Genomic DNA, 25,964 nt, shown 5'->3' on the forward strand with positions numbered 1-25,964 from the left:
TTCCTTGGATACTGCCTGACCTGCTGCGCTTTTCCAGCAACACATTTTCAGCTATAGTATGATTTTAGCCAAGACAACAGTGTTCTTACAGAAGTTAACATCAACTTTTCAGCAAAGCACAAACTCCTAAAATTCTACCTGTTCAAAAAGGGGTTAGCTCAATGAAATGTAAATGCTACAAACGTCACCAATCATGATCTGATAAAATAGTTCTGATCATCAGTTTGTTCAAAATCAAATACTGCTCAGGAGTAAAATAACAAATAAACAGCACCAACATGTATGACATTCCTCCATTATATTTGCTGTGAAAGGCAAATAGATTTTCTTTATTCATAAAGATGAGAATGTCATTGGTAGGTACTTGTTATCGATACATTAATTATTTGGGAAGGGAGAACCACTTCTTGAACCACTCTAGTCCTTGCAGTAAAAGTTATCAGCATATTTGTTTGGTAGATAATTCTAGGATTTTTATCCAACAATGAAGAAATAGCAATTGCAGAATAACATGGTGGTCACTATGTTCCCACTGTTCTTGTCCTGGGTCATGAGTTTGAAAGATGCTGTCAGATAAGCCTTAGCAAGCTGCTTGAGTGCATCGCCTGGATCATACACTGTGCAATCACATGGTGTCAGTGAGTGGTTGGAGTGAATGGGATTCCACCGAAGTAGACGGTTTGATTTGAATAGTGTCAAGCTTCTTGCGTGTTGTTGCCGTTGTGCTCATCAAGGCTTACGCAGAGTACTCCATTACATTCCCGTGCCTTGTAAATGGTGGATAGGCTTGGAGGAGTCAGTTGGAGATATTTGCTGCAGAATACCCAGTCTCAGGCTCGTTCTTGTGGTCACAATATTTACACCACTCCTCTAGTTGTCTGCTCAATGGTATCCCCAAGGATGTTGATGGTGAGCAATCTCACAATGGTAATAACATTCAATCTCACTGCCTTGTTGTAGTTGGTCATTGCTTGGCCTTTGAGTGATGCAGGTATAACTGGTTACATTTTTGGCCAAACCCAAACATAATTAGACCTTGCTGCAAGTGGACACAAGCTGGAAAGTTCAACTTTGTTTCTTTCTACACAGTTATTGCCCAAACCACTGATTTTTTTTTCCTTATTAACTGAGTTTATTTTAAAGGACACTAAATCAAAGCTTAAACTGTTTATTCTGATTGATTTGGAACGTTTAAATACACTACTTAAAATGAGCAGATTTTCTTAGCATTCATCAAATTGCTGTTGTATGATCATTAGATGTAAAAAGTGGCAACCATGCATACCTATATAGGTCACTGCAATGCTCAACATTAAAAAGTATGTAATTTTTCAGAAATTATTTAAAAGATTGACTGAAAAGTCTAGATCAATTAAGGCAGTTGGAATACCAGAAAGATAATTAATTGGCTGGTACTGATAATGAAAAAGATTTACAGGTGCAGTTCAGAACTGAGAGAGAAATAGAGGAGTAAGATCACCAGTTACAGAATGACTGCAAGCTCCCAAAGACAGAGTTTTTAAACTGCTTCTATCTACCAACAGACATCAAATTGTATTTTGCTTACTTTGAAGAACTAAATTCAAGTTAGACATTTGACAATAGCCCTACCCACTGAATTAATTTTTAAAACTCCAACTGTACAGTAGTGGGAAGACATACAGCCAAAGCTGTTTTAAATACAAACAGGATTTTACACCATATAATAGAATCACAGCATAGATGTAAAGTGGTAACGTCATATATGAATTCAAAGCAATTAGGTGAGTAAATGTCACGTTAATCTTTACGATGGTTGGGGGTGGGGGGGGGGGGGGGGGGGGGGGGGGGAGTGAAAAAAACAGGTCTGAACTGAAAGCATAACAAAATCTTACTGCAATAGGGGATAAATTTAAAAATCGCAACACCAGGTTTATTTGGAAGTACTAGCTTTCAGAATGCTGCTTCTTCATCAGATAGCTTGCTGGACGATAACCTGGTGTTATGTGATTTTTAAACTTTTTCTACCCCAGTCCAACACCAGCACCTCCACATCATGCAATCGGGAAGGCACTGGCTGAATGGTATTATTGCTACACAATTAATCCAGACACCCATGTCATGTTCTGGGCAGACTAGCTCGAATTTCATCTACAACAGAGGGTGATGTTTAAATTCAGTACAAAAATCTGGAATTAAGAGTCTAATGACAATCATGAAATAAATCATTGCTGATTGTCGGAAAAAAACCCATCTGGTTCACTAACATCCTTTAGGGAGGGAAACTGCCAACTTTACTTGGCCTGGCCTACATGTGACTCCAGACCCACAACAATGTGGTTGACTCTTAACTGCCCATTAGGGATAGGCAATAAATATTGGCCTAGCCAGCAAAACTCACATCTCATGAATAAAAAAAAAATTGGAAGCCCCTTGTAGATCTGAATAAATGCAATATATAATTTTATTCTACTTATCAAAATAATACATTCCTGTGATAGTCATATAGCATCAGTCCAACTAGTTCATGCCAATCATGTTCCCAAACCAAACTAGTCCTACTTGTTGTGCTAGAGCCCTATCAAAACCTTTCCTATTCATATACTTATCCAAGTGTTTTTTTAATATTGTAACTATACCTGCATCCACCACTTCCTCTGGCTGTTCATTCCACACATGAATCATTCCCTGTATAAAAACGTTGCCCATGTCCTTTTTAAAATCTTCCTGCTCTCACTTTAAAAATATGCCCCCTATTTTTAAACTCCTTCATCCTGGGTAAAATACCTTTGCCTGCATGTTTTTTACATTTTTCATCTTCATCTTATCTGTTGTGGACCTAATTCAGCCACTTAAGGTCAAGGGAGTGCAATAAAGACTCTCAAGACTGAGTATTAATAGGAGATGATTGTCCTTTAAGAGGATTGAAAGGATGAGTTTTCTAGTTTCTGGAGTTTAAAAGAATGAGGGTGATCATATAAAATCCTTAAAAGGCTTGACAGGGCAATTTTCCCTTCACTGGAGAGTCTAAGAATAGGCATCAGTTTCAGATTTATCCATTTAAGACTAAAGTTAAGAGAAATTTGTTCATAGGGTTGTAAATCTTAGAATTCCTAAACTCAAGTGTTGTGGAAACAAGTTATTGAGTATGTTCAAGGCATCAAGGGATATGGGAATAGTGCAGGAATGTACAGTTGATGTAGCAGTTCAGCCAAGACTGCACTGAAGGACAGAATGGCCTTCTTCTGCTCCTATTACTTGTGTTTTATATACAGCTCATTAGTAAAGACAACAAATACAATGCAGCAGTGCAGTTTTGAATGCATTCTTTTAAGGGAAAGATCAAGGAGAAGGAAATTGTGCAGACAACTTTCACCAAAATGATATCTGAAATGACAGGCTTTAGTTATAAAAGGAAAGTTAAGAATTTTTTAATTATATACTCCAACAAAAAAAAACTGATAAAAGGTGTTTGAAGTTAAAAGCAGCTTTGACAGGATAATTTGGGAAATCCATGACTTGTTGCATGAATCAGTAACTTGGATGTACAAATTAAAGAGCAACTCCAAAAGAATGACTGGAGAGGTTACCCAGATGGTTGTTAGGACACATAATATTCTACAAGCAACAGTATTGAAAGCAATCGGTCTCCCTCCTGTTCTGTTTCAATTAAAAATGGATATGCTTCAAAAGTTTAATTTGTGTTTTCAAAATTTTAAAAAATGATTTAGAATGAGCAAAGAAACCATGTGCCCTGCACTGTATTTGTGCATTTCTCTCTATCTCATTGACCACACACAAGTGAAATTAGCTGTGGCCTGTTCTGTAACCTTCTGGAGTACAGTTATGGTCACCTAACGTAAGAAAGGATGTTTTGTATTGGAAGTATCAATTGATTTGTGGGATAAAAGTTTACCTTATGAGGAAAGGTTGAACAGGTTAGGCCCAAATCCACTGGAATTTAGAAGGAGCGGTGATCTTATTGAAACATTTAAAATCCTGAGGGCACTTGAAAGGGTGGATGTGGAGCAGGAAAAAAATGCTTCTTTTCCTTCCTCAAGGGTAGTATTTCATTCTCACTCACGTGTTTATTAGACGATGCAATTCATGTAGTAATAATACCTACTGTATTGTGTTGACACAGGATATTTAGGCTCAAATCAATCAGAATTCACTATCTCAGCAATTCTACGTCTTCTTGGATCCTACATAGTGATTCAAACTGTTTTCTCTCCTTTGCAGCCTTCCTCTCAAGCATCCTACCCTCCCCAGGCCCCTTAGACCCTCTTGTGGCCCTTATTCTCCCAATCTTACCCCTTGCATGGGGTAAAGCTTGTTAATAGAATTTAATGTGGGAAAATGTGACGTCATCCACTTTGACAGGATAACAGAAGATCTGAATATTATTTAAATTGGGTAAAAACTGCAGAAAGCTGTAGCATAGTGGGATTTGGGTATCTTCATCCACAAATCACATAAACCTAGCATCCCAAAGATCAGCATGCATTAAGAAAGAAAATGATCCCTTGACCATTATTTCAAGGGAATACAATATAAAAATAAAGATGTCTTGCTAAAACTATACAAGGCACTAGACAGACCATAACTGAAATAGTGCAGAGAGTTTTGGTCCACTTATCAAAGGAAAGAATATAGTGGCATTGGAGGTTGTCCAGAGCAGGTTCAACAGATTGATCCCAGGAATGTAGAGATTGTCTTAAAGGAGAGGTGAAGTAGGTTACCAATTAGCATTTAGAAGAATAAGAGGAGGCCTTATTGAAACATAAGATTCTTAGGGGCCTTGATAGGGTAAATGTGGAGAGGTTGTTTGCCCTTGTGGGAAAGTCTAGACCAGAGGCATAATCTTAGTGTAAGGAGTTTCCCATTTAAGACAGAGATGTGAAAGACTTTTCTCTCTCCAAGGGCAGTCAGCTTGTGAAACTCATTACCACAGAAGACTGGTCATCAAGTATATGCAAGGCTAAGACAGACAGATTTCTAATCAAAATAGAGCGTTATGAAGATAAGATAGAAAAGTGGAGTAGAGGATAATCAAATCAGCATGATCTCATTGAATGGCTCACTGGGTCAAATGGTCTACTTCTGCTCCTACATCTTATGTACATATTTGAATTCATTACTTAATTTAATCAAATTGGAGGATCATGTGTCATGGAAATCACCATGCTACAACAAACTGGTGTAAGTTTCCTTCTTAACTAACTTATATTCGCCTGGCACGTAGTGTATGGCAAGATAATATACTTGTGCCACTGAAGTTAATTTCAAAACTAATTCGAATGACAAGTGATAATTTCACTGTACATAATGATAATGTGTAACTGATAAGTAAAAATGAACCATACTTCTGTACTCATTCTAACCATTCCTTTTGTAAATGCTTAAGTTGCTGCAATTCAATATAATTTTCTAGAAGTAATATACACCATGTTTAAAAAGTTAACTGTTCACCACTGATAAGTTTAACAAAACTCATGTAAACTAAATAGGTTAAAGCACAGGGCTAAACAAAAATACTTTAAGTTTCATTCCAAATAAATGACAACTTAAACTAAAAATCAAATTTTGTGGCAAGAGTTTGTTCCACAGTGGGGTCTTTTCATTGAGTTATGAATTCCTAGGTATTAGTTAAGCATTTGCATTGGGAAATGTATATTCAGCACTTCATACAAAGTCTTTTCTCTGATCTCTACATATACTTATTTATTGAGCTAATCTTGTTTCATCCAATAAACTATAATTTAACTTAAATCATAACTTTTAAAATTGAAATGTTTTGTACACAAGCATTGAACAGAACTACATAAAAACATTAGGATCACTTATATATCTCTAAGTTGGTAGAAAAATAACATTCAGACTTTATACAACTAGAACTTTAGTAGCCTGAAGGACATCTCACTAGTTATTTTTAAAATATAACTAAACTGGGTGTTTGCTTATACTCTGCTGTTAAATTTCAGTTATTAAGAGTTCAAGCTGTTCTTTGACATGTTTATGGAAAACAGCAAGTTGTTCCTCGATGGTCTAAAAAGCAGGTGCACTGACAAGCAGAGCTAATTTGCAAGACAATGGCCACAGTCAATTTATCGTAGAAGTAATGCCAACAACAATACCTGAAATGCAACATGTTACTGGTGATGATCCCCATAAATAAACAATAATCTTTGGAAAGATCAACACCTCAGTATATTCTTTTTCCCTGAAAAGCCTACGAAGAGATGAAAGACCCATAAATGTTGTAACCACGAGAAGTTGACGAGGTACTTGGATAAAGAGAGGTCAATATTTTGTTCAAGAATCATAAACGCTGCACATTTCAATGGACTGCACATATACATGTTCTAAGTTGTTATAAGAGTGGTTCCTTTCAGAATGCAACAGGATACTTTCAAACCTTTTATTCAATTTAACACAGCACCTGCAACAACAAAAATACTAAGAAAAATTGATTATTTAAAATGTTAACCAAAATTTCTACAAAATTGGAGTCAGTAGTATTTTTGGGATTTAGGCTATCTGAACATACACGATACTGTTGTCACAGCACATCACTAGCAAAAGTTGGGAAAAAGGTTAAAGTTTTCATATTTTTTGTACACTAATCAGCAACTGTGACAACTCTTCAGGAGGCACAATATAAACACATTGGTTTCACTATGGTTAATAAATATAAAGAAAAATAAAATACAATGGCATTTCTGTATGAAATCATACAAAACCAAAAAGTATTCATTTACAAATATGTTCCATTTAATTTAGTCTTCAAATATGGTTTTCAAAGCAGCTGTGAACTTTCAATCACCAACTATTTTCTACCAAAACTGTGGTTTGCTATACATTTTTCAACATACAAAAGTAATCATTAAAAAAACTTTTATTTGCCAACTTCAAGGAGCAGCACGTCCTGGGTCTAGACAGGTTAGAGGCAGAATGGCTAGTTATTATTCTACTGCTAACAGTCAAGTGCACCTACACACATGAAATAATAATGGAAAATCAAAAGTTATTTTGTTCAGGTAGCACCAGCGCTATTAATTTAGTTTGAAAATGGGCACTGCAGCTGCACATTTATAACCAGCTGTAGTATAGAAGAATGGTAGTTCTTCCTTGGAGAATTGCAGAGACTGGATTTAAAAAATGATTAAATAATTGTACCAATTTATAAAAGAATACGTTAGGAGGGAGAGAGCAAGTAATAATTTAATGTTAAAAACATAAAACATCTAACGTACTGCTCCTTTAACAGGTTCAATTTTTAAAATTACAATCCTGTTTCACAAAATTAGAATTCAAAGGACAAAAGCTATGTAACATGGCAGTGTAGAGTCATTCCCACCAAAATACTACAGTTACATTCTTCAAATCCCAAAACAAATCAGTCAAATCTACCAACCACATGTACAATACACTCAAGATTTCAGGGTGATTGATGCAAAGCCTACAGGAGCAGAAAAGGCTGACATCATCAGTCTCATCTTGCATGTTAAAAATTAGTCCTGGAAGCTGCGCAGGAAACACCACCGCTGTCTCAGCCACCTAAATATTCCTTGCAGTTCATTTCCTCAGACAGAACCCAAAGCTGACTCAGACATAAACCATAAATAAGGCAGGAACAATTCTCAGCGTGTACATGACACTATTATTTGAGATTGGGAAAGAGTTTAGCTTTCACTACAAGGCATAAATCTAATGGTAGCAGATTGATTACCCATTATATGCACTGCTGGTGTTTTCTTTTACATAAACAACAAGGAGAATCAGGTGGGGTGATCCTTAACCAGCAGTTTTCCACCAAGCAGCGAAAATTAAAATCTATCCCACAATATCACAATTCTTGCTTTAAAAAGCAGCTCAATGTTAGACTGGCTACCTGCTTTAAGGAGCTTTGAGGGATCACCAACCTCAAATGCTCTGACAAATCATTCAAGCTCTTTCAATACTAAGAATACTCTTTTTGCATAAGAGGTTCTCAAAGTACAGCAACTCTAAATTTAGGAAATTGCAAAAACAAAAAGGGTGGGATAGTTACAAATATAACTCAATATGTATTGTAAAATATATATTATACTCATTAGCTGAACTTCACCTTCAGTGACATGAATGGGATTGCTACCCTTTATAAAAATGAACTGAAATAAAAGTAATGTCCTTCTGTCACATAAGTCTAGTATGTTTACAGAAAAATAAATCACTTTCAAGTATATATTTAAAAAAACAGTAACAGAGGCTGTTTTCTAAATAATTGAACAAAATTTATATGACAATAATCACCCAGTGCAAAATGAGTGACCTACCATATATTTTTTGGGAAGCTTTAATGTCTTGATCATATCATATCACAACATTAAGTCTGTAATACGAATATGGCATCTGGTGACTTCATGTTGGGTTTCCATTCAACTACAGTTCAATTTTACCCAATTTTTATTATGTTTGAACTGGAAAAGTATAGTTTAAAGCAATCTGTCACACTATGAAGTGACAGTAAAGAAAGTCATGTTCACTAATATAGTCATATCTCACAGAGACTAATGACTGGCCCTATTCGATTGCTATGAATCAATGCAAAGTCTCTATTCCTTAACAAACTTATATACACAATTGGACTGTCACATTAAAGTGTGCACTTCGATAGTGTCCAGTTCAAATATAATTTAATGGAAGCTCCAGTACATACCACACAGAGTTTACAGATGGGTCATTGCTGTTTACATGCAGAGAGTTTCCGAATTTTGCTGCTACTGGTGGAGGCTTTGCGGGATGGATTGGAAGAAGAGCTTGACCTCCGTTCATTTTTGACCTTGCTGTTAAACTGTCCTGCCTCTGTGCCATTCATGCACACTGTTTTGTGGCTGCCTTTGCTCCTGTTTTGGCCGTTTTGCTCAATTTCTTCTTCAGGCACCTGCACCTGTCCTGTGGAAATAATAGATTTTTTTTTGAGAACTGAGAAGTAATTCCAAGTGGCTTTTTATTTCCCCATGGGCAGAAAATACCCGCCCCATTAAAAAAAATAAAAACACTGTTAGATGGATCAGCCTATTAGGCACAGCATTTGGGACCAAGGACCTTGAAAGGACCACCTACAGAAAAGCCACATTCTTGATAAGCAGCCCAGATGGGTGGAAATCTGAAAGCTTGCTCAATTAGGCAAATAGTTTTGAACTGCTAACTGGTTAGGCATTTTTCAAAAAAAATATTAAAACCTTTAGTCAAAGTGAGTTATCTAAAAAAAATTCATACAGTTCTATGGTTGCTACCTAATTGCAGTTACAGCTATGCTAGGTATCAGCAGCTCAGCAAGTGTGGGGTCATTTTCCAGACATTTGCACTCTTGCATTTTGCAATCACTAAACAAAGCCACTGAGATAACTAATCTTCTTTGAAGTTACTTTCCCTCACCATTTGTTCTTAGGAGGGAGTAAATTTCACAACTAAACTAAAGCTATCATGCCAAAATTAACAAGACAAGTTTATTTATAACTAAGGTGCAGTCAAGAGCTACAAGACATGGCAAGAGATATGGAAGTGGATTTTCAACACGGCCCCAAGACATAAAACCATAATTAAGGATTTGTGCAGCCATCTATAGACATAGAATAATTTTAATTTCAAGTGAAAACAATGAAAATTGAATTGACTGGTTCTTGCAACAAATTTGGACAACAATTTAAAAATTTACCCTCACATATTCATAAGTCAGAATAGCTCTTTCCAAAATGTTTTCTTTGCACTGTTTGACAAGACCGTCATGTTTTGAATGTCTTTAGGGTTAAGTACAAATATAATGATTCTACGTCAACCTAAATTGTGGGATTATTTGGAGATGCCAGTGTTGGACTGGGGTGTACAAAGTTAAAAATCACGCAACACCTGGTGTTGTGAGATTTTTAAATTGTGGGAGATTTGGTTTTGCAAAATTGACTGAAAGTACTGAAAAGAGTGCAAACATATAAAAACAAAATCAAAAGTATTACAGTTCTCAATCACTCGAGATCAAAGATACAACAATGTACCACTACATAAGACATTTTTTAAAAAGCAACCATACTAGCAAGGCCATCCTTAGTTTATTCAGTTCTTGAGAACATTGAGATGATCATAATGGGCATTACAGAACAGTTTGTATATTTGCTGACTATCTTCCACCGCACGTTGTTCACACGTAAACTATTTACACAGGATCTAATAACATTTGGAAAAACTGCCCTCGTCAGCAAACATTGTTCCCCTTATCTAAAGACTGGCAGTATTCATAAAGCAGGTGAAGTGGCTTTTAAGTATGTAGATGGACCTGGACGGTTGTTTTTGGATCAAACACATGCTGAAAGATGGTGATAGATTACATAAATATAACAGAAAAGCTAAGATCTTATAACGAACAGAGTACAATATTTGTCCAAAAGAAACGTGAAAATCAGTTTGGTGATAATATTTGTGCCATTCAGGATCCACACTGTCCACAATATTACTTTTTTTCTAATTCACTTGCAGGATGTGCGCATTACTGACTAGCCAATTTTTACTGCCTGTCCCTGGTTGCCCTCAACAAAGTGGTGGTGATCTGCCCTCTTGAATCGCTGCAGTCCATGTGTTGTAGGTCAACCCACAATGCTCTTAGGGAGGGAATTCCAGGTTTTGACCCAGTGACAGTGACAGTGACATTCCCAAGTCAGGATGAGGAGTGGCTTGGAGGGGAACTTGCAGGATCAGTGGTGTTCCTTGTCCTTCTAGATGGAAGTGGTCATGGATTTGGAAAGTACCGTCTAAAGATATTTGGTGAATTTCTGCAGTGCATCTTCTAGATATTACACAATGCTGCGACTGAGCACTGGTGGTCGAGAGTGGATGCTTACGGATTTGATAGCAATCAACCACATCACTTTGTCCTGGATGGTTCCAAGCTTCTCGAGTGTTGTTGGAGCCAGAACCATCCATGCAACTGAAGTATACCATCACACTACTGATTTATGCTTTATAGATCGGTGGACAGGCTTCAAGGAATAAGGTGGTGAGTTACTCACCACAGTACTCCTAGCCTCTGACTTGCTCTTGTAGCCACAATGTTTATGTGGGAAGTCCAGTCAGGTTTCTGGTCAATGGTACCCCCAGGATGCTGATTGTTTGGGGAACTCAAGTGATGGTATTGCCATTTAATGTCAAGGGTGGTGGATAGATTGTCTCTTATTGGTGATGGTCATAGCCTGGGATTTGTGTGTTGCAACTTGCTACTTGCCAGCCCAAGTCTAGATTTTGTACAGATCTTGTTGCATTTGAACTTGAACTGTTTCAATATTTGAACAGTCACTGAACATTGTGCTATCAGTGAACACCCCTACTTCTGACTTTATGATGAAGGGAAGGTCACTGATGATGAAGCAGCTGAAGATGGCTGGGTCTAGGACACTTTTTTGAGGAACTCCTGCAGAGGGGCCCTGATGCGGAGATAACTGAGCTCCAACAACCATGACAATGCCAGGTATGACTGAAACCAATGGAGAGTTCACCCTTAATATCCATTGATTCCAGCTTTGTTAGGGCTCCTTGATGCCATACTCAGTCAACTTGCTGCCTAGATTTTAAGGGCTGTCACTCTCACCTCACCTCTGAAATTCAGCTCTTTTGTTCATGTTTGAACCAAGGCTGTAACAAGGTGGGGAGCTGAATGGCCCTAGCTGAACTCACACTGTATTTTGGTGAACAGGTTATTGCTGAGTAGGTGCTGCTTAAAAGCACTGCAAGCGACACTTCATCACTTTACTAATAACCAAGAGTAGACTGATGGGGCAGTATTTGACAGGGTTGGATTTGTCCTGCTTTGGTGTACAGAAATTTTCAACATGGGCAGATAGATGCCAGTGTTATAAGTATACTGGAAGAGCACAACTAGAAGAGGGTCAAGTTCTGGAGCACAAGTCTTTAATACTATTGCCAGAATGCTGTCAATGCCCATAACTTTAGCAGCATCCAGAACCTGCAATCAATTCCTTATGTCATGCGAAGTGGATTGAATCGATTGAAGACTGGTATCTGTGATGCTGGGGACCATGACAGAAGGCTGAGATGGATCACCCACACAGCACTTCTGAATGAAAACTGTTACAACTGCTTCAACCTTATCTTTTACAATCTTGTGTTGGGCTCTTCCATCATTGAGGATGGGCATATTTGTGGAGCCTTCTCTAGTAAGTTACTTAATCGTCCACCATCATCCACAACTGGTATGGCAGGACTGCAGAGCTTAGATACGATTGATCGATTATTGGATCGCTTAAGTCTGCATTTCACTTCTGTTTATGCTGTTTGGCAAGTAATCCTGTTTGGTAGCTTCACTAGGTTGACATTCATTTTCAGGTATACTCTCCTGCATACTCCATGGAACCAGGGTTGATCCCCTGTCTTGAAAAGTGTGGTGCTGGAAAAGCACAGTAGGCCAGGCAGCATCCGAGAAGCAGAAGAATCGACGTTTCAGGCATAAGCCCTTCTTCAGGAATGAGGCTGGTGTGCCAAGGGGGCTGAGATAAAAGGTTGGGGGGGTGGGGGGGGGATTTGGGGGAGGGATGCTGGGAATACAATAGGTGGAAGGAGGTGAGGGTGAGGGTGATAGGCCGGAGAGGAGGTGGGGGCGGAGAGATCGGGAAGAAGATTGCAGGTCAAGAGGGTGGCGCTGAATCCGGGGGTTGGGACTGAGATAAGGTGGGGGGAGGGGAAATGAGGAAGCTGGAGAAATCTGCATTCATCCAGTGTGGGTGGAGGGTTCCCAGGCGGAAGATGAGGTGCTCTTCCTCCAGGCGTCATGTGGCCAGGTCTGGTGATGGAGGAGGCCAAGGACCTGTACGTCCTTGGCAGAGTGGGAGGGGGAATTAAAGTGTTCAGCCACAGGGCGGTTGGGTTGGTTGGTACGAGTGTCCCAAAGGTGTTCCCTGAAACGTTCTGCAAGTAGGCGGCCTGTCTCCCCAATGTAGAGGAGACCACATCGGGTGCAGTGAATACAGTAAATGATGCGTGTGGAGGTGCAGGTGAATTTGCGATGGATGTGGAAGGATCCATTGGGGCCTTGGAAGGAGGTGAGGGGAGAGGTGTGAGCGCAAGTTTTGCACTTCTTGCGGTTGCAGGGGAAGGTGCCGGGAGTGGAGGGGTGGGGGTGTGTGGACCTGACGAGGGAGGAGCAGAGGGAGTGGTCTCTCTGGAACATTGATAGGGGTGGGGAGGGAAATATATCCCTCGTGGTGTTGTCTGTTTAGAGGAGGCGGAAATGACGGAGGACAATACGATGTATCCGGAGGTTGGTGGGGTGGAAGGTGAGGACCAGTGGGGTTCGGTCCTGGTGGCGATTGGAGGGGTGGGGTTCAAGGGCGGAGGTGCGGGAAATGGAGGAGATGCGGTGGAGAGCATCGTCAACCAAGTCGGAGGGGAAAATTGCGGTCTTTGAACAAGGCGGCAAGTTGGGCTGTTCGGTATTGGAATTGGTCCTCCTGGGAGCAGATGCGGTGGAGGCGAAGGAATTGGGAATATGGGATGGCGCTTTTACAGGGGGCAGGGTGGGTGGTGATGTAATCTAGGTAGCTGTGGGAGTCGGTCAGTTTATAGTAAATGTCTGTGTTGAGTCAGTAGCCCGAGATAGAAATGGAGAGGTCTGAGAAGGGGAGGGAGGAGTCTGAGACGGTCCAGGTAAATTTGAGGTCGGGATGGAAGGTGTTAGTAAAGTGGATGAACTGTTCAACCTCCTCGTGGGAGCACAAGGTAGCGCTAATACAATCATCAATGTAGTGGAAAATAAGGTGGGGGATGATGCCAGTGTAGCTGTGGAAGATGGACTGTCCCACATATCCGACGAAGAGGCAGGCATAGCAGGGGCCCATGCGGGTGCCCATGGCTACTCCTTTCGTTTGGAGGAAGTGGGAGGATTGGAAAGAGAAGGTGTTAAGAGTGAGGATCAGTTCAGTCAGTCGAAGGAGGTTGTCAATGGAAGGGTACTGGTTGAGTTGGCGGGAGAGGAAGAAGCGGAGGGCTTGGAGGCCTTCATGATGCCGGATGGAAGTGTTTTGGGACTGGATGTCCATTGTGAAGATAAGGCGTTGGGGGCCGGTGAAGCGAAAATCATGGAGGTGGTGGAGGGCGTGGGTGGTGTCCCAAACGTAGGTGTGGAGTTCTTGGACTGAGGGGGACAGGACAGTGTCGAGGTATGCAGAGATGTGTTCAGTGGGGCAGGAGCAGGCTGAGACATTGGGTTGGCCGGGGCAGTCAGGTTTGTGGATTTTGGGCAGGAGGTAGAAATGGGCGGAGTGGGGTTGTGGGACTATGAGGTTGGAGGCAGTGGATGGGAGATCCCCTGAGGTGATGAGGTTATGGCTGGTCTGAGAGTGATGGTTTGGTGGTGGGAAGTGGGGTCACGGTCAAGGGGGCAGTAGGAGGTGATGTCCGCGAGTTGGCGTCTAGCTTCAGTGGTGTAAAGATCGGTGCGCCAAACTACCACTGAGCCTCCCTTGTCTGCCGGTTTGATGGTGAGGTTGGGGTTGGAGCGGACAGCTGCACGCTGTGAGGGTGAGCGGTTGGAGTGGGTGAGAGGGGTGGACAGATTGAGGTGGTCAATGTCTCGGCGGCAGTTGGATATGAAGAGATCCCCTAGTTGATCCCTCGTCTTGACAGCAATGCCAGGTCATGAGGTTGCAGATTGTACTGGACAACAGTTCTGCTGCTGTTGATGACGCACACTGCCTGATGGATGTCCAGTCTTGAATTGCTAGATCTGTTTGTAGTTTGTTCATTTAGCACAGTGATTGCACTGCACAACCCGATGAAGGGTATTCTCAATGTGAAGACAGGACTTTGTCTCCACAAAAACTATGAGGTGGTCATTCACTGATACTGCCAAGGACAGGTGAATTTGCGACTGCCAGATTGGCAGGATGAGGTCAAGTATGTTTTTCTCTCTTGTTAGTTCTCTCACCACCTGATGCAGACCAGTCTAGATCCTTTACTATCTGACTAGTTTGATCAACAGTACTGCTGTTGAACCAATCTTGGTTGTGGACATTGAAGTCCTCCAACCAGAGCACATTTTGTGCCCTTGCCAGTCTCAATGCTTCCTCTAAGTGCTGTTCAACATGGAGAAGTACTGATTCATCAGCTAAGGGAGGAAGGTACGGAATTAGAAAGAGGTTTCCTTGCCCATCTTTAACCTGGTGCCATGAGATTTTTTTTTGGAGGCCCAGAGTCAATGTTGAGGACTCCTAGGGCAACTGCCTCCCAACTACATAATACTTGTTGCCACCTCTGCCGGGTCTGTATTACCAATGGGGCAGGATGTATCCAGGAATGGTGCTAGTGGTCTCTGGGACATTGTTTGTATGGTAAGATTCCATGAGCATGTTTGACTAGTCTGTGAAACAGCTCTCCCAATTTTGGCAAAGGTCCGGATGTTAGCAAGGAAAATTCTGCACTTTGTCATTTCCAGCGCCTAGATCAATGCAAGGTTGTCCATCCAGTTTAATTTCTTTGTTGAGACTTCAAAGCGATTGATACAACGGAGGGCTTTGCTAGACCGTTTCAGAGGGCAGTTGAGAGTCAATCACATTGCTATGGATCTATAATCACACACGGCAGATGGTAGAATTTGAATTCTGGGTTCCCAGAAAATTAGCTGAGTTTCTGGATTAGCATTCTAGCAATAATACCACTCGGCCATCACCTTCACACTCACCTTGCAGAAACCGGCAGGTGAGTGGTAATTTAAAATAAAATCATTCAGAAGATTTAATTCCTAGGTGCAGAGGGACTGCGTCCCCTGGCTGAAGAGTCTCGAATTAGGGGTCATAACTTCAGGATAAGATGCAATTACTTTGAAAATGTTAGAAGAAATTTCTTTACAGTCTTGCCAATCTTTGCAATTCTTTAGTGAAGAATGCTATGGATGGTCAGTTACTAAGTGTATGCAGGATGCAAGTTAATAGATTCTTTGGCATCAAGAGAATCAAGGGACATATGGACACGGCAGGAAAGCAGAGCTGATGTTCAAAAGCTTGACCATGATTTTATGGAATGGCAAGGCAGGCTCAAGGGATGAAGACCAGATCAGGTGCTTATTTCATAAATTCTAGCAGCTTTTGTCCACACAGAACCAGCATCTTTAATTATAACTTGCTGTAGTAAGCAGGTAGTAAGCATATCTACCTGAACACAGTCGGCTCCTTCATTAAGTATGCTTATAAGAATCAGATGAGATAATCAGGGTCTGACTACAATTTATTTCCACATGTCAGAGTTAAATATCATTTTGCCTTTCCTATCAGATGAACATAGAACAATACAGTGCAGTACAGGCCCTTCGGCCCTCAATGTTGCCGACCTGTGAACTATTCTCAGCTTGTCCCCCTACACTATCTTGTCAACATCCATGTGCTTATCCAAGGATTGTTTAAATCGCCCTAATGTGGCTGAGTTAACTACAATGACGGGTAGGGCTTTCCACATCCTTACCACTCTCTGAGTAAAGAACCTGCCTCTGACATCTATCTTAAATTTATCACCCCTCAATTTGTAGTTATGCCCCTCGTACAAGCTAACGTCATCATCCTCGGAAAAAGACTTCCACTGTCTACCTTATCTAATCCTCTGATCATCTTGTATGTCTCTATCAAATCCCCTCTTATCCTTCTTCTTTCCAATGAGAACAGTCCCAAGTCTCTCAGCCTTTCCTCATATGGCCTTCCCTCCAGACCAGGCAACATCTTGGTAAATCTACTCTGCACCTTTTCCAATGTTTCCACATCCTTCTCGAAATATGGCAACTAGAACTGTACTCAATATTCCAAGTGCGGCCACACTAGCATTTTGTATAGTTGCGGCATGATATTGCGGCTCCGGAACTCAATCCCTCTACCACTGAAATCTAACACACTGTATGCATTCTTAACAGCACTATCAACCTGGGTAGCAAGGATTCAAACCAAAAGGATGCCATTTCAGAAGAGTATAAAGGCAGTAGGAGTATACTTAAGAGGGAAATCAGGAGGACAAAAAGGGGACATGGGATAGCTTTGGCAAATAGGGTTAAGGAGAATCCAAAGGGTTTTTACAAACACATTAAGGACAAAAGGGTAACTAGGGAGCGTATAGGTCCCCTCAAAGATCAGTAAGGCAGTCTTTGTGTGGAGCCGCAGGAGATGGCTGGGGGGGGTGTACTAAACGAGTATTTTGCATCAGTATTTACTATGGAGAAGGACATGTAATATACAGAATGTGGGGAAATAGATGGCGACATCTTGAAGAAGGTCCTATATTACAGAGCAGGAACTACTGGATGTCTTGAAACTCATAAATCCCCAGGGCCTGATCAAGAGTACCCTAGAACTCTGTGGAAAGCTAGGAAAATGATTGCTAGGCACCTTGCTGAGATATTTATATCATCGATAGTCACAGGTGATGCACCGGAAGACTGTAGGTTGGCTAATGTGATACCATTATTTAAGAAAGGTGGTAAGGACAAGCAAAGGAACTATAGAGCCGTGAACCTGATGTTGGTGTTGGGCAGGTTGTTGGAGGAAATACAGACAGACAGGATTTACACGTATTTGGAGAGGCATGGAGTGATTAGGGATTGTCAACATGGCTTTGTGCGTGGGAAATCATGTCTCACGAAATTTTGAAAAAGTAATAAAGAAGACTGTTGAGGGCAGAGCAGTGGACACAATCCATATGGACTTCATTTAACAAGGTTCCCTTTGGGAGACTGATTAGCAAGGTTAGATCTCATGGAATGCAGGGACAACTAGCTATTTGGATACAGAACTGGCTCACAGGTAGAAGACAGAGGGTGGTGGTGAAGGGTTGCTTTTCAGACTGGAGGCCTGTGACCAGTATAGTGTCACAAGGATCAATGCTGGGTCTACTACTTTTCATCATTTATATAAATGATTTGGATAGAAACACAGGAGGTATATAGTTAGTAAGTTTGCAGATGACACCAAAATTGGAAGCGTAGTGTACAGCAAAGAAAGTTACCTCAGATTACAACAAGGTCTTGATCAGATGAGCCAATGGACTGAGGAGTGCAGATGGGGTTTAATTTAGATAAACGTGAGGTGCTGCATTTTGGGAAAGCAAATCTTAGCAGGACTTATACACTTAATAAGGTCTTAGGTAATGTTGCTGAACAAAGAGATCTGGAGTACAGATTCATAGCTCCTTGAAAGTAGAGTCACAGGTAGATAGGATAGTAAAAGTAGCGTTTGGTGAGAGCATTGAGTGTAGGAGATGGGAGGTTATGTTGCAATGTTGGTTAGGCCACTCTTGGAATATTGTGTGCAATTCTGGTCTCCGTCTTATCGGAAAGATGTTGTGAAACATGAAAAGGGTTCAGAAAGATTTAAGAGGATGTTGCCAGAGTTGGAGGATTGAGCTATAGGGAGAGGCCGAGTACGCTGGGGTTGTTTTCCCTGGAGCTTCGGAGGCTGAGGGGTGACCTTAGAGGTTTATAAAATCACGAGGGCCATGGATAGGATAAATAGACAAGTCTTTTGCCTGGGTTGCGGGGTGGGGTGGGGGGAGGTAGTGGTGGTGAGTGTTCAAAGCTGGAGGGCATAGGTTTAGGTGAGATGGGAAAGATATAAAAGGGATCTAACTTTTTCAGGCAGAGTGGTGCATGTATGGAATGAGCTGCCAGCGGAAGTGGTGGAAACTGGTACAACTGCAACATTTAAACTGGATGGACATATGAAAATGAAGGCTTTAGAGGGATATGGGCCAAGGATTGGCAAATGGATCTAGATTAGGTTGGAATATCTGGTCGGCATGGACGAGTTGGACTGAAGAGTCTGTTTCCATGCTGTACCTCTCTATGACCTGTTCTGATCTTTCTAGTACCTTTGTCCCATGACTATATTTGCAGCTTTGATTTCAGCCAGAAATAAAAAATGCATATGAAACAATTTTCAAAAATTGTGTGTATTTTAATTCCAGAAAAAAATGGCTAGTGATTTCAGTAAGCTAGACTTTATATACTGTTGATAATCTTCAATTCTTATCACAAAAAAAGAGTATCACCTATTTAATCTGGTAAAGAAATACAATTACAATGTTTACTTCAGGGAAATAAGATTTAAATCATAATATGCACTAAATGTTGTTAGTGAATTTAAAAACACAAGTTTATAATGACGCATTCTTAGTCACCCAGTTGCTTGCCCAGCAATTTACTTTGCTATTTCCAATCAACAACTTGTGCAACATGATATGGGATTAAGAGAAATTGTTTAATTACACAGCAGCTTTCTTAAAATAAAGTGTTTTATTTACTTGTGAATATTAGATTGTGAGAATTCCGAAACCAAAAAAATTCTAAAATTCATTAATAGAAAAAAAGAGTAAATGAAATTGGTAACTAAGTTTCTTGCTCACATTCAAGTTAAACAATAAGAAACTTAATGAAGACTGTACTGTGATTAAGTTTCAAGCATCAACCACTGCAAATTGGATTCCAAATTGTCAATATAAGTGACAAAAAAGATAATCTAACCCCAGCCCTGAGACTCTAAACATTTAATAAGTATTTATGGTGCAAACAATATAATGATTAACTAATAATTATCCAGTATCATTTAACTTTTAGCCATGCAACCTGCTATAGAAGATCTTTGTTGGAGAAACAGCTTTACTTTATGCACAACTGTTTCAATCTTCTGAAGAAGAATAAAGTTGAATTTACTGTCAGAGAAACATATATAGCTTTAAAATATAGAGTACAAGACAAAAAAAAACAGACTTTGCTCTTTCTGGATAGAATGTTAAGCCCTCTGAAAGATTTCAGGTCTCAAGGCCCAGAACAACTTTGTTTCAGCAATTTACAGAAGTGCTCAAACAACAGGCCAGATCACAGTTTACCATCCTATTAAGGATGGTAAATGGGCTATCAATACTGAGGGGCAAATTAGATGGCCCCAGAGGGAGAGATAAATGCTGCTTGCTGTATGATAGAAAACAGCAATATATATTCAAGTTTGTCTATATTTATTAATTCTTCAGCCAGAAAATACTGTTTTATGATTAATGTAACATTGCTGGCAGCTAATACTAATACAATAACAAAAAGAAAACCTGTTTTCTTATCTTTCAATCTAAATTTTCAAGATGGCTAGAAATTAAGAGCTATGACAATATCTATGCAATAGCATTTCAACTGAATGTTACTTTGCATTCAAAAGTAATAAACTTACCTTTGCTAGAGTTCAGGTTGAAAATGTAATGAGCACAGTTGTTCATTTGCGTAATGGTATGCTTAAACCACCTAGCTTGCTTCACATTTCTTAATCTGTGCAATATTCATTCTTACATCACTGAATCTATCCAGTCTAAATATTCCACTAACAATTCATAAACATCTTGCAGATTTTATGCCTTCTGTGCATAATTTTAATTTCTCCTACCACAAGATTTAAACCATTAAGGATAGATTTTCATCTGGGTATTTTCATAGGGAAATATATATCACTCAAAATTTTTTTTTATAAAAATGGCCATACTGTTTTTCCAAACAGCAAATGAAATTTTCTTAGAATCCTGAGCACAGTTCTTGCCACTGTTTTATGCCTTTTTCAGCCAATCAGATCTTCATTAGCCTTTGTAAATTGTATAACGCTTTTTGTTAATTTTATGCTCTTATTTCTTTTGTTGACTATAGTTCTTTGATTATACAACTTTTTTTTCCTTTCTTTTAAAGGTTTGCTCAGGTCTTTTACCAAATACATTTTTCTAAACTACTACTGTTCATCTGCAGTTTTAAGCATAAGCAAGTTACTGTGGTTAATTTATGTCTCCCTGCAAAGTCAGTTTTTACTCAGAATTCCATCGAGTTTACAGGGCACGAATGAACTACTCAACACAAATTACCTGTGCTCTACATGTCTCTTCCCACCCTTCACATAAACTTACGACATGGCCTTTCATTCCATTCTCTCTCCTGTAATTATAGAGTCAGAGTCAAGAGTTCCTTTAAATACACGTGCTGTTCACCTCAATGACCCCTTATGGCAGCATATTCCACATTCATAGAACTCACTGGGTGAAGAGGTTTCTACCGAAATTCCATAATTAAAATTACAAAAATCAGATCGTCCATCAGTCACCTCAGCCTTTCCTGGTAAATATTTCCTTGTCAACTGCTTTTACACATTCTCTAGTACCTCTATATTCTTTTCTCATAATCTGAAGGCGTGATCCAATTTCAAAATCTCAAGTTTGCGAGTCATTTTTCTCCCTCAAACCTAATATCGATTCCAATCATATGATGGTCACTTAAAATTCATGACAAAAAAAGAAAGCACTGCTTTTCATTAGATTTAACATGCAATTGAGTACGGTGCAAGGGTTTAACTAGCCATGCAAAGCATACTTATTTATTTTTAAAAAGAGAACAGTGAACCGAGGTAATTTCTTTCCAAAAGGTAATAATAATTCCAATTTGCATAATAGTGTCAATTAAAGAATCCTTGAACATCTGCAAGTGATAGTTATTTCAATTAAATATATTAATATTTCAGATAATTCAACAGTAAACCAGTGAAACTAGCCACCATAGATTAATTACATACTCAAAATTATGTACTCAAAATGTAAGGCAGCAAAACAACTGCAATCGCTAAAACTGCTAAATACAGAAACATAGAAACAGGAGCAGGAATAGGTCATCCAGCCCTCTGAGCCTGTTTTATTGTTCAATGTGATCATGAATTAGATTAGATTACTTACAGTGTGGAAACAGGCCTTCGGCCCAACATGCGCAACCCACCCAGACCCATTCCCCGACATTTACCCCTGTCCCGAACACTACAGGCAATTTAGCATGGCCAATTCATCTAACCTGCACATTTTTTGGACTGTGGGAGTAAACCGGAGCACCCGGAGGAAACCCACACAGACACGGGGAGAATGCGCAAACTCCACACAGTCAGTTGCCTGAGGCAGGAATTGAACCCAGGTCTCTGGCACTGTGAGGCAACAGTGCTAACTACTGTGCCACCATGCCACCCATGGCCAATCATCCAACCCAGTTTTGGTTTATCCCCATAACCTTTGATCCCTTTAACCTCAAGAACTACATTTAACTCATTCCATGTCTTGGCTTCAACCGTTCTCCCAAGGCTCACCATTTTCTGAGTGAGGACATTTCCCCTCAGCGCAGTCCTAAATGGCCAACACTGCATTCTTAAACTGTGACTCCAATTCTGCACTTCCATTGGTTGAAAATATCCTTTATGCTTACACTGTCTAGTTTTATTAGAATTCTATAGGCTTCTATGAGATCCCTTTCGTTCTTCTAAACTCCAGTGAACATAGTCCTAAATTATCCAATCTCTCTTCGTACATCAGTCCTCCTATTCCAGGAATTTGTTTTTATATAAAAGACCCTTTGTTGCTCCCCCTCCATAGCCATAATATCTTTTCCTAACTAATGAGAAAGAGGTGTGGTCTCACTATGGCCCTATAAAGCCGTGAAAAGGGAAGCCTGCTCCTACATTCCAATCATCTCGCTATGAAAGTCAACATGCTACTTGTACAAGGACACTCCGGTCTCGTTGCATTGTCCCCCTTTCCCAATCTATCGTCATCCAGATAATAACCTGCCTTCTTGGTTTTGCTACCAAAGTGGATAACCACACGTTTAGCTTCATTATATCTGCTATGCATTTGTCCACTCAGTCAACTTGTCCAAATCAATGAAGCATCTTTGCATCCTCCTCAAAGTTCGCCCTCCCACCCAGTTTTGTGTCATCTACAAACTTGCGAGATATTACATTTAGTGCCCCAATCTCAATCATTAATATATATGTTGTGAATAGCTCAGGTCTTAGAACTTATTTCCACGATAACCCACTAGTGACTGCCTCCCACTTGGAAAAAGAGATGTTTATTCTAATCATATGTTTCCTGCCAGTTCTCTGTCTATGTCAGTACTCTAATCTGAATCCCACACGCTTTAATTCTACATGCGGATCTCTTATGAAGGCTCTTATGGAAAGCATTCTGAAAGTTCAAATACATTACTTCCACTGGCTTCCCCTTATCAACTTTACAAGTTACAGCCTCAAAAAATTAAGTAAATTTGTCAAACAGGATTTCCCTTTTGGAAAACCATGCTCTCTCCGATCCTGTACTGCTTTCTATGTGCTTTGCTCTTAAATCTCTTATAATGGACTCTAGCATTGTGTCACTGTTCGTGTAAGACTAACTAGACTATAAAAGCACAGAAGTCAGGCAGCATTTGAGCAGCAGGAAAGTCGCCGTTTCCTACTTATGTTCAAATCGTCGATTCTCCTGCTCCTCAGATGCTGCCTGACTGGCTGCGGTTTTCCAGCACCATGGTCTTCAACTCTGATCTCCAGCATCTGCAGTCCTCAGTTTCTCCTAACTAGGCTATAATTCTGTTTGCTTTCAGCACCTTTTTCACAAAAAATAACAGGATTGCATTGACTACCTTCTAATCCATTGGAACTGCTCTCGAAAACATAGAATCTTGAAAGATGATAGCGCAGGAATAGTGGATGCCTTAGTTGACTTTAAGTATTTGGGGATGTAGATTACCGGACCCCGGAAATTTAATCAATCTTTAATCCCATCAATATTCCCTGCACAATTTTCCAATTAATACAGATTTCCTTCAGTTCCTCCCTAGCTCTAGATGCTACACTCCTCAACATTTTTGAGACATTGTTTGTCTCCTCCTTTGTAAAGGCAGAACCAAAATATACATTTAATTAGTCTGCCATCTCTCTCTGTTCCTCATTATAGCTTCCCCTGTTTCTGACTATCATGGACTTGTGACTTAAATAATATGTTTTCCTGCATGTACGTTTGAAGTTTGTGATAATTTTTTAATGTTCTCTGTAAGCTTACTCTTACATGCTATTTTCCCTTGTATTCCACTTCCTTGAATCTAATACTACCATTAATTTCCATTGTTAGCCATGGTTGGGCTACCTTTCCCATTTCACCTTTGTGCCAGACAGGAAAGAACTATTTTTGCAATTTAATCTATGCATTCTTTATATCTTTACCATTGCTTATGTACCAATAGCGCTTTAAGTAACGTTCTCCAATTTACTATAAGCAGCTTGTGCCTCATGCCATCATTGTTTCCTTTATTTAGATTAAGAAAGCTGACAATAATAGCTAGAAAGAAAGACATCCAATAAGACATCATTTTTTACAACAACCGAATATCTCAAACTGCTTTCCACGAATTGTGATGTAGCCATTGTTGTGATATCAGAAATGTGGCAGCCAATTTGTGCTCAAACTTCTACAAACAGAAGTGCAAGCATTGGAAAACTTGTACCGTTTATGACAGTTCATGGAGACTTGCGCCCTCACACACCCCATGCCTGTGGAGTGGTACCTCTCAAGCTATTCCTCCTCTCTGTATCTTCCCCCACAGAGAAAGATGCCTATGATTTACTGTGGACTATTTGGTTAACCAATACTTTTTTTTTTGTAATGTTGGTTGAGGGACAAGAATAGGTCAGGAATAGCTACCCTGCTCTTCGTCAAAATACCTGTTCATATCTACTAGTCATTTCGTACCCAGTTGAACATCTCTTCCAAAAGACAGAACTTCCAACAATACAGAACTGCCTTAAGTACTGCACCTTAGCAGCAGCCTTTATTTTTGTGCTCACTGAATTCAGAATGTCGAGATTCACTTAGCATGAAAGGAACATTTAACCTTACACTGTTGTATTTTCTTTACAAAGCCAGCCATGCATTTAAGATAATTGAATATGTAGTTAGTTGTAAAGATCAACAAAATAGCAGTTAGTTTTTAATGCCTACATAAGTCAAAAGAGTCATAATTAGCACTTAAAACTATCCACTTAATTATAGATTAAGCTTCAATCTGCCTAAGAGAGCATAGAAATATGCCTTCTATTTAAAGAGGGACTATTCAAACCCCATTAATGATCCACAACAGCAAGAAAATATTTGGATAAAGTACATACTTGATGATATTGCAGCACAACACCTTAAAAATATTTACTGTGAAATGAGAAATCATCTCCATCTCTCATCTTGAAAAGAAAAGCAGGGCTAATTCTTTTTTAAATAAAAAGTTATAATCAAAACAGATGTCACTACCAACTGGAGACCCACAGGCACCAGACTTCCTCTGGATTTTGCTTAGGTTTTCCCAAGAATGTCTCCACTGTGACAAAAATATTCATGTTTTAATATCATTGTTGTAAAGTTTATGACATTTCAGCTCCACCTTAATCCCTCGTGCACATCCCAATCATCTATTCATGCTGTATAAAATGTAATTGAAAGAAGAATTACAACGTGGTTTAACTGTCCATGACCAGTTGCTCCTTCTGCTTGATAACATCATTGTTGCTTGAAGCCTGGAGGTCTTATCCTTGTGTCAGATTCTAATTGTTACCAGGAGAAATTCAAAGCAGAGATCACGAGATGGGTTCCGAAGAGATTTACCAGCATGTTTCCTAGTATGGAAGGTTTGAGTTATAATGAAAGACAATCTGGGCTGAGACATTTTTTCACTGGAGTGTAGGAGGTTGAGCGGCAATCTGATAGAAGTTTATAAAACAATGAGAGGTATAGAAAAAGTCAATGGTAGTTGTCTTTTCCCTAGGATAGGGGAATTTCAAAACTAGGGGGACACATTTTTAAAGGTGACAGGAAAGACATTTAAAAAAGACATTAAAGGTTTTTATTTTACACAGAGGGTGGTTTGCTTGTGGAATGAACTTACTGAGAAAGCGGTGGACGTGGGTACAACGACAATGTTTAAAAGATACTTGGATAGATACATGAATAGGAAAGGTTTGGAGGGATATGGGCCAGGAGCAGGTAAGTGAAACGAGTTCAGTTTGAGATTATGTTCAGCATGGACTGGTTGGACCGAAGAGTATTTTTCCATGCTGCTTGACACTATCAACGGTAGTTCAAGGTCAGGT

At 39.8% G+C, this 25,964-nt stretch overlaps 1 protein-coding gene across 2 annotated transcripts in view; it reads right to left on the minus strand.

Annotated features, from left to right (window-relative positions):
- stk11 (serine/threonine kinase 11) overlaps positions 1-25,964 on the minus strand; it is a 140,080-nt gene that overhangs the window by 24,775 nt on the left and 89,341 nt on the right. The window contains exon 9 of one of the 2 annotated variants that reach the window (XM_060846412.1): positions 8,681-8,916. The exons of the other annotated variant lie outside the window; for it this stretch is intronic. Within the exon in view, the coding sequence (XP_060702395.1) occupies positions 8,702-8,916 (215 nt within the window). The 3' untranslated portion in view covers positions 8,681-8,701. The remainder of the gene's footprint in view (positions 1-8,680; positions 8,917-25,964) is intronic. 2 annotated transcript variants of the gene reach the window in all.

The sequence above is a fragment of the Hemiscyllium ocellatum genome, chromosome 28 (genome assembly GCF_020745735.1).
Source record: "Hemiscyllium ocellatum isolate sHemOce1 chromosome 28, sHemOce1.pat.X.cur, whole genome shotgun sequence".
NCBI lineage: Eukaryota > Metazoa > Chordata > Chondrichthyes > Orectolobiformes > Hemiscylliidae > Hemiscyllium > Hemiscyllium ocellatum.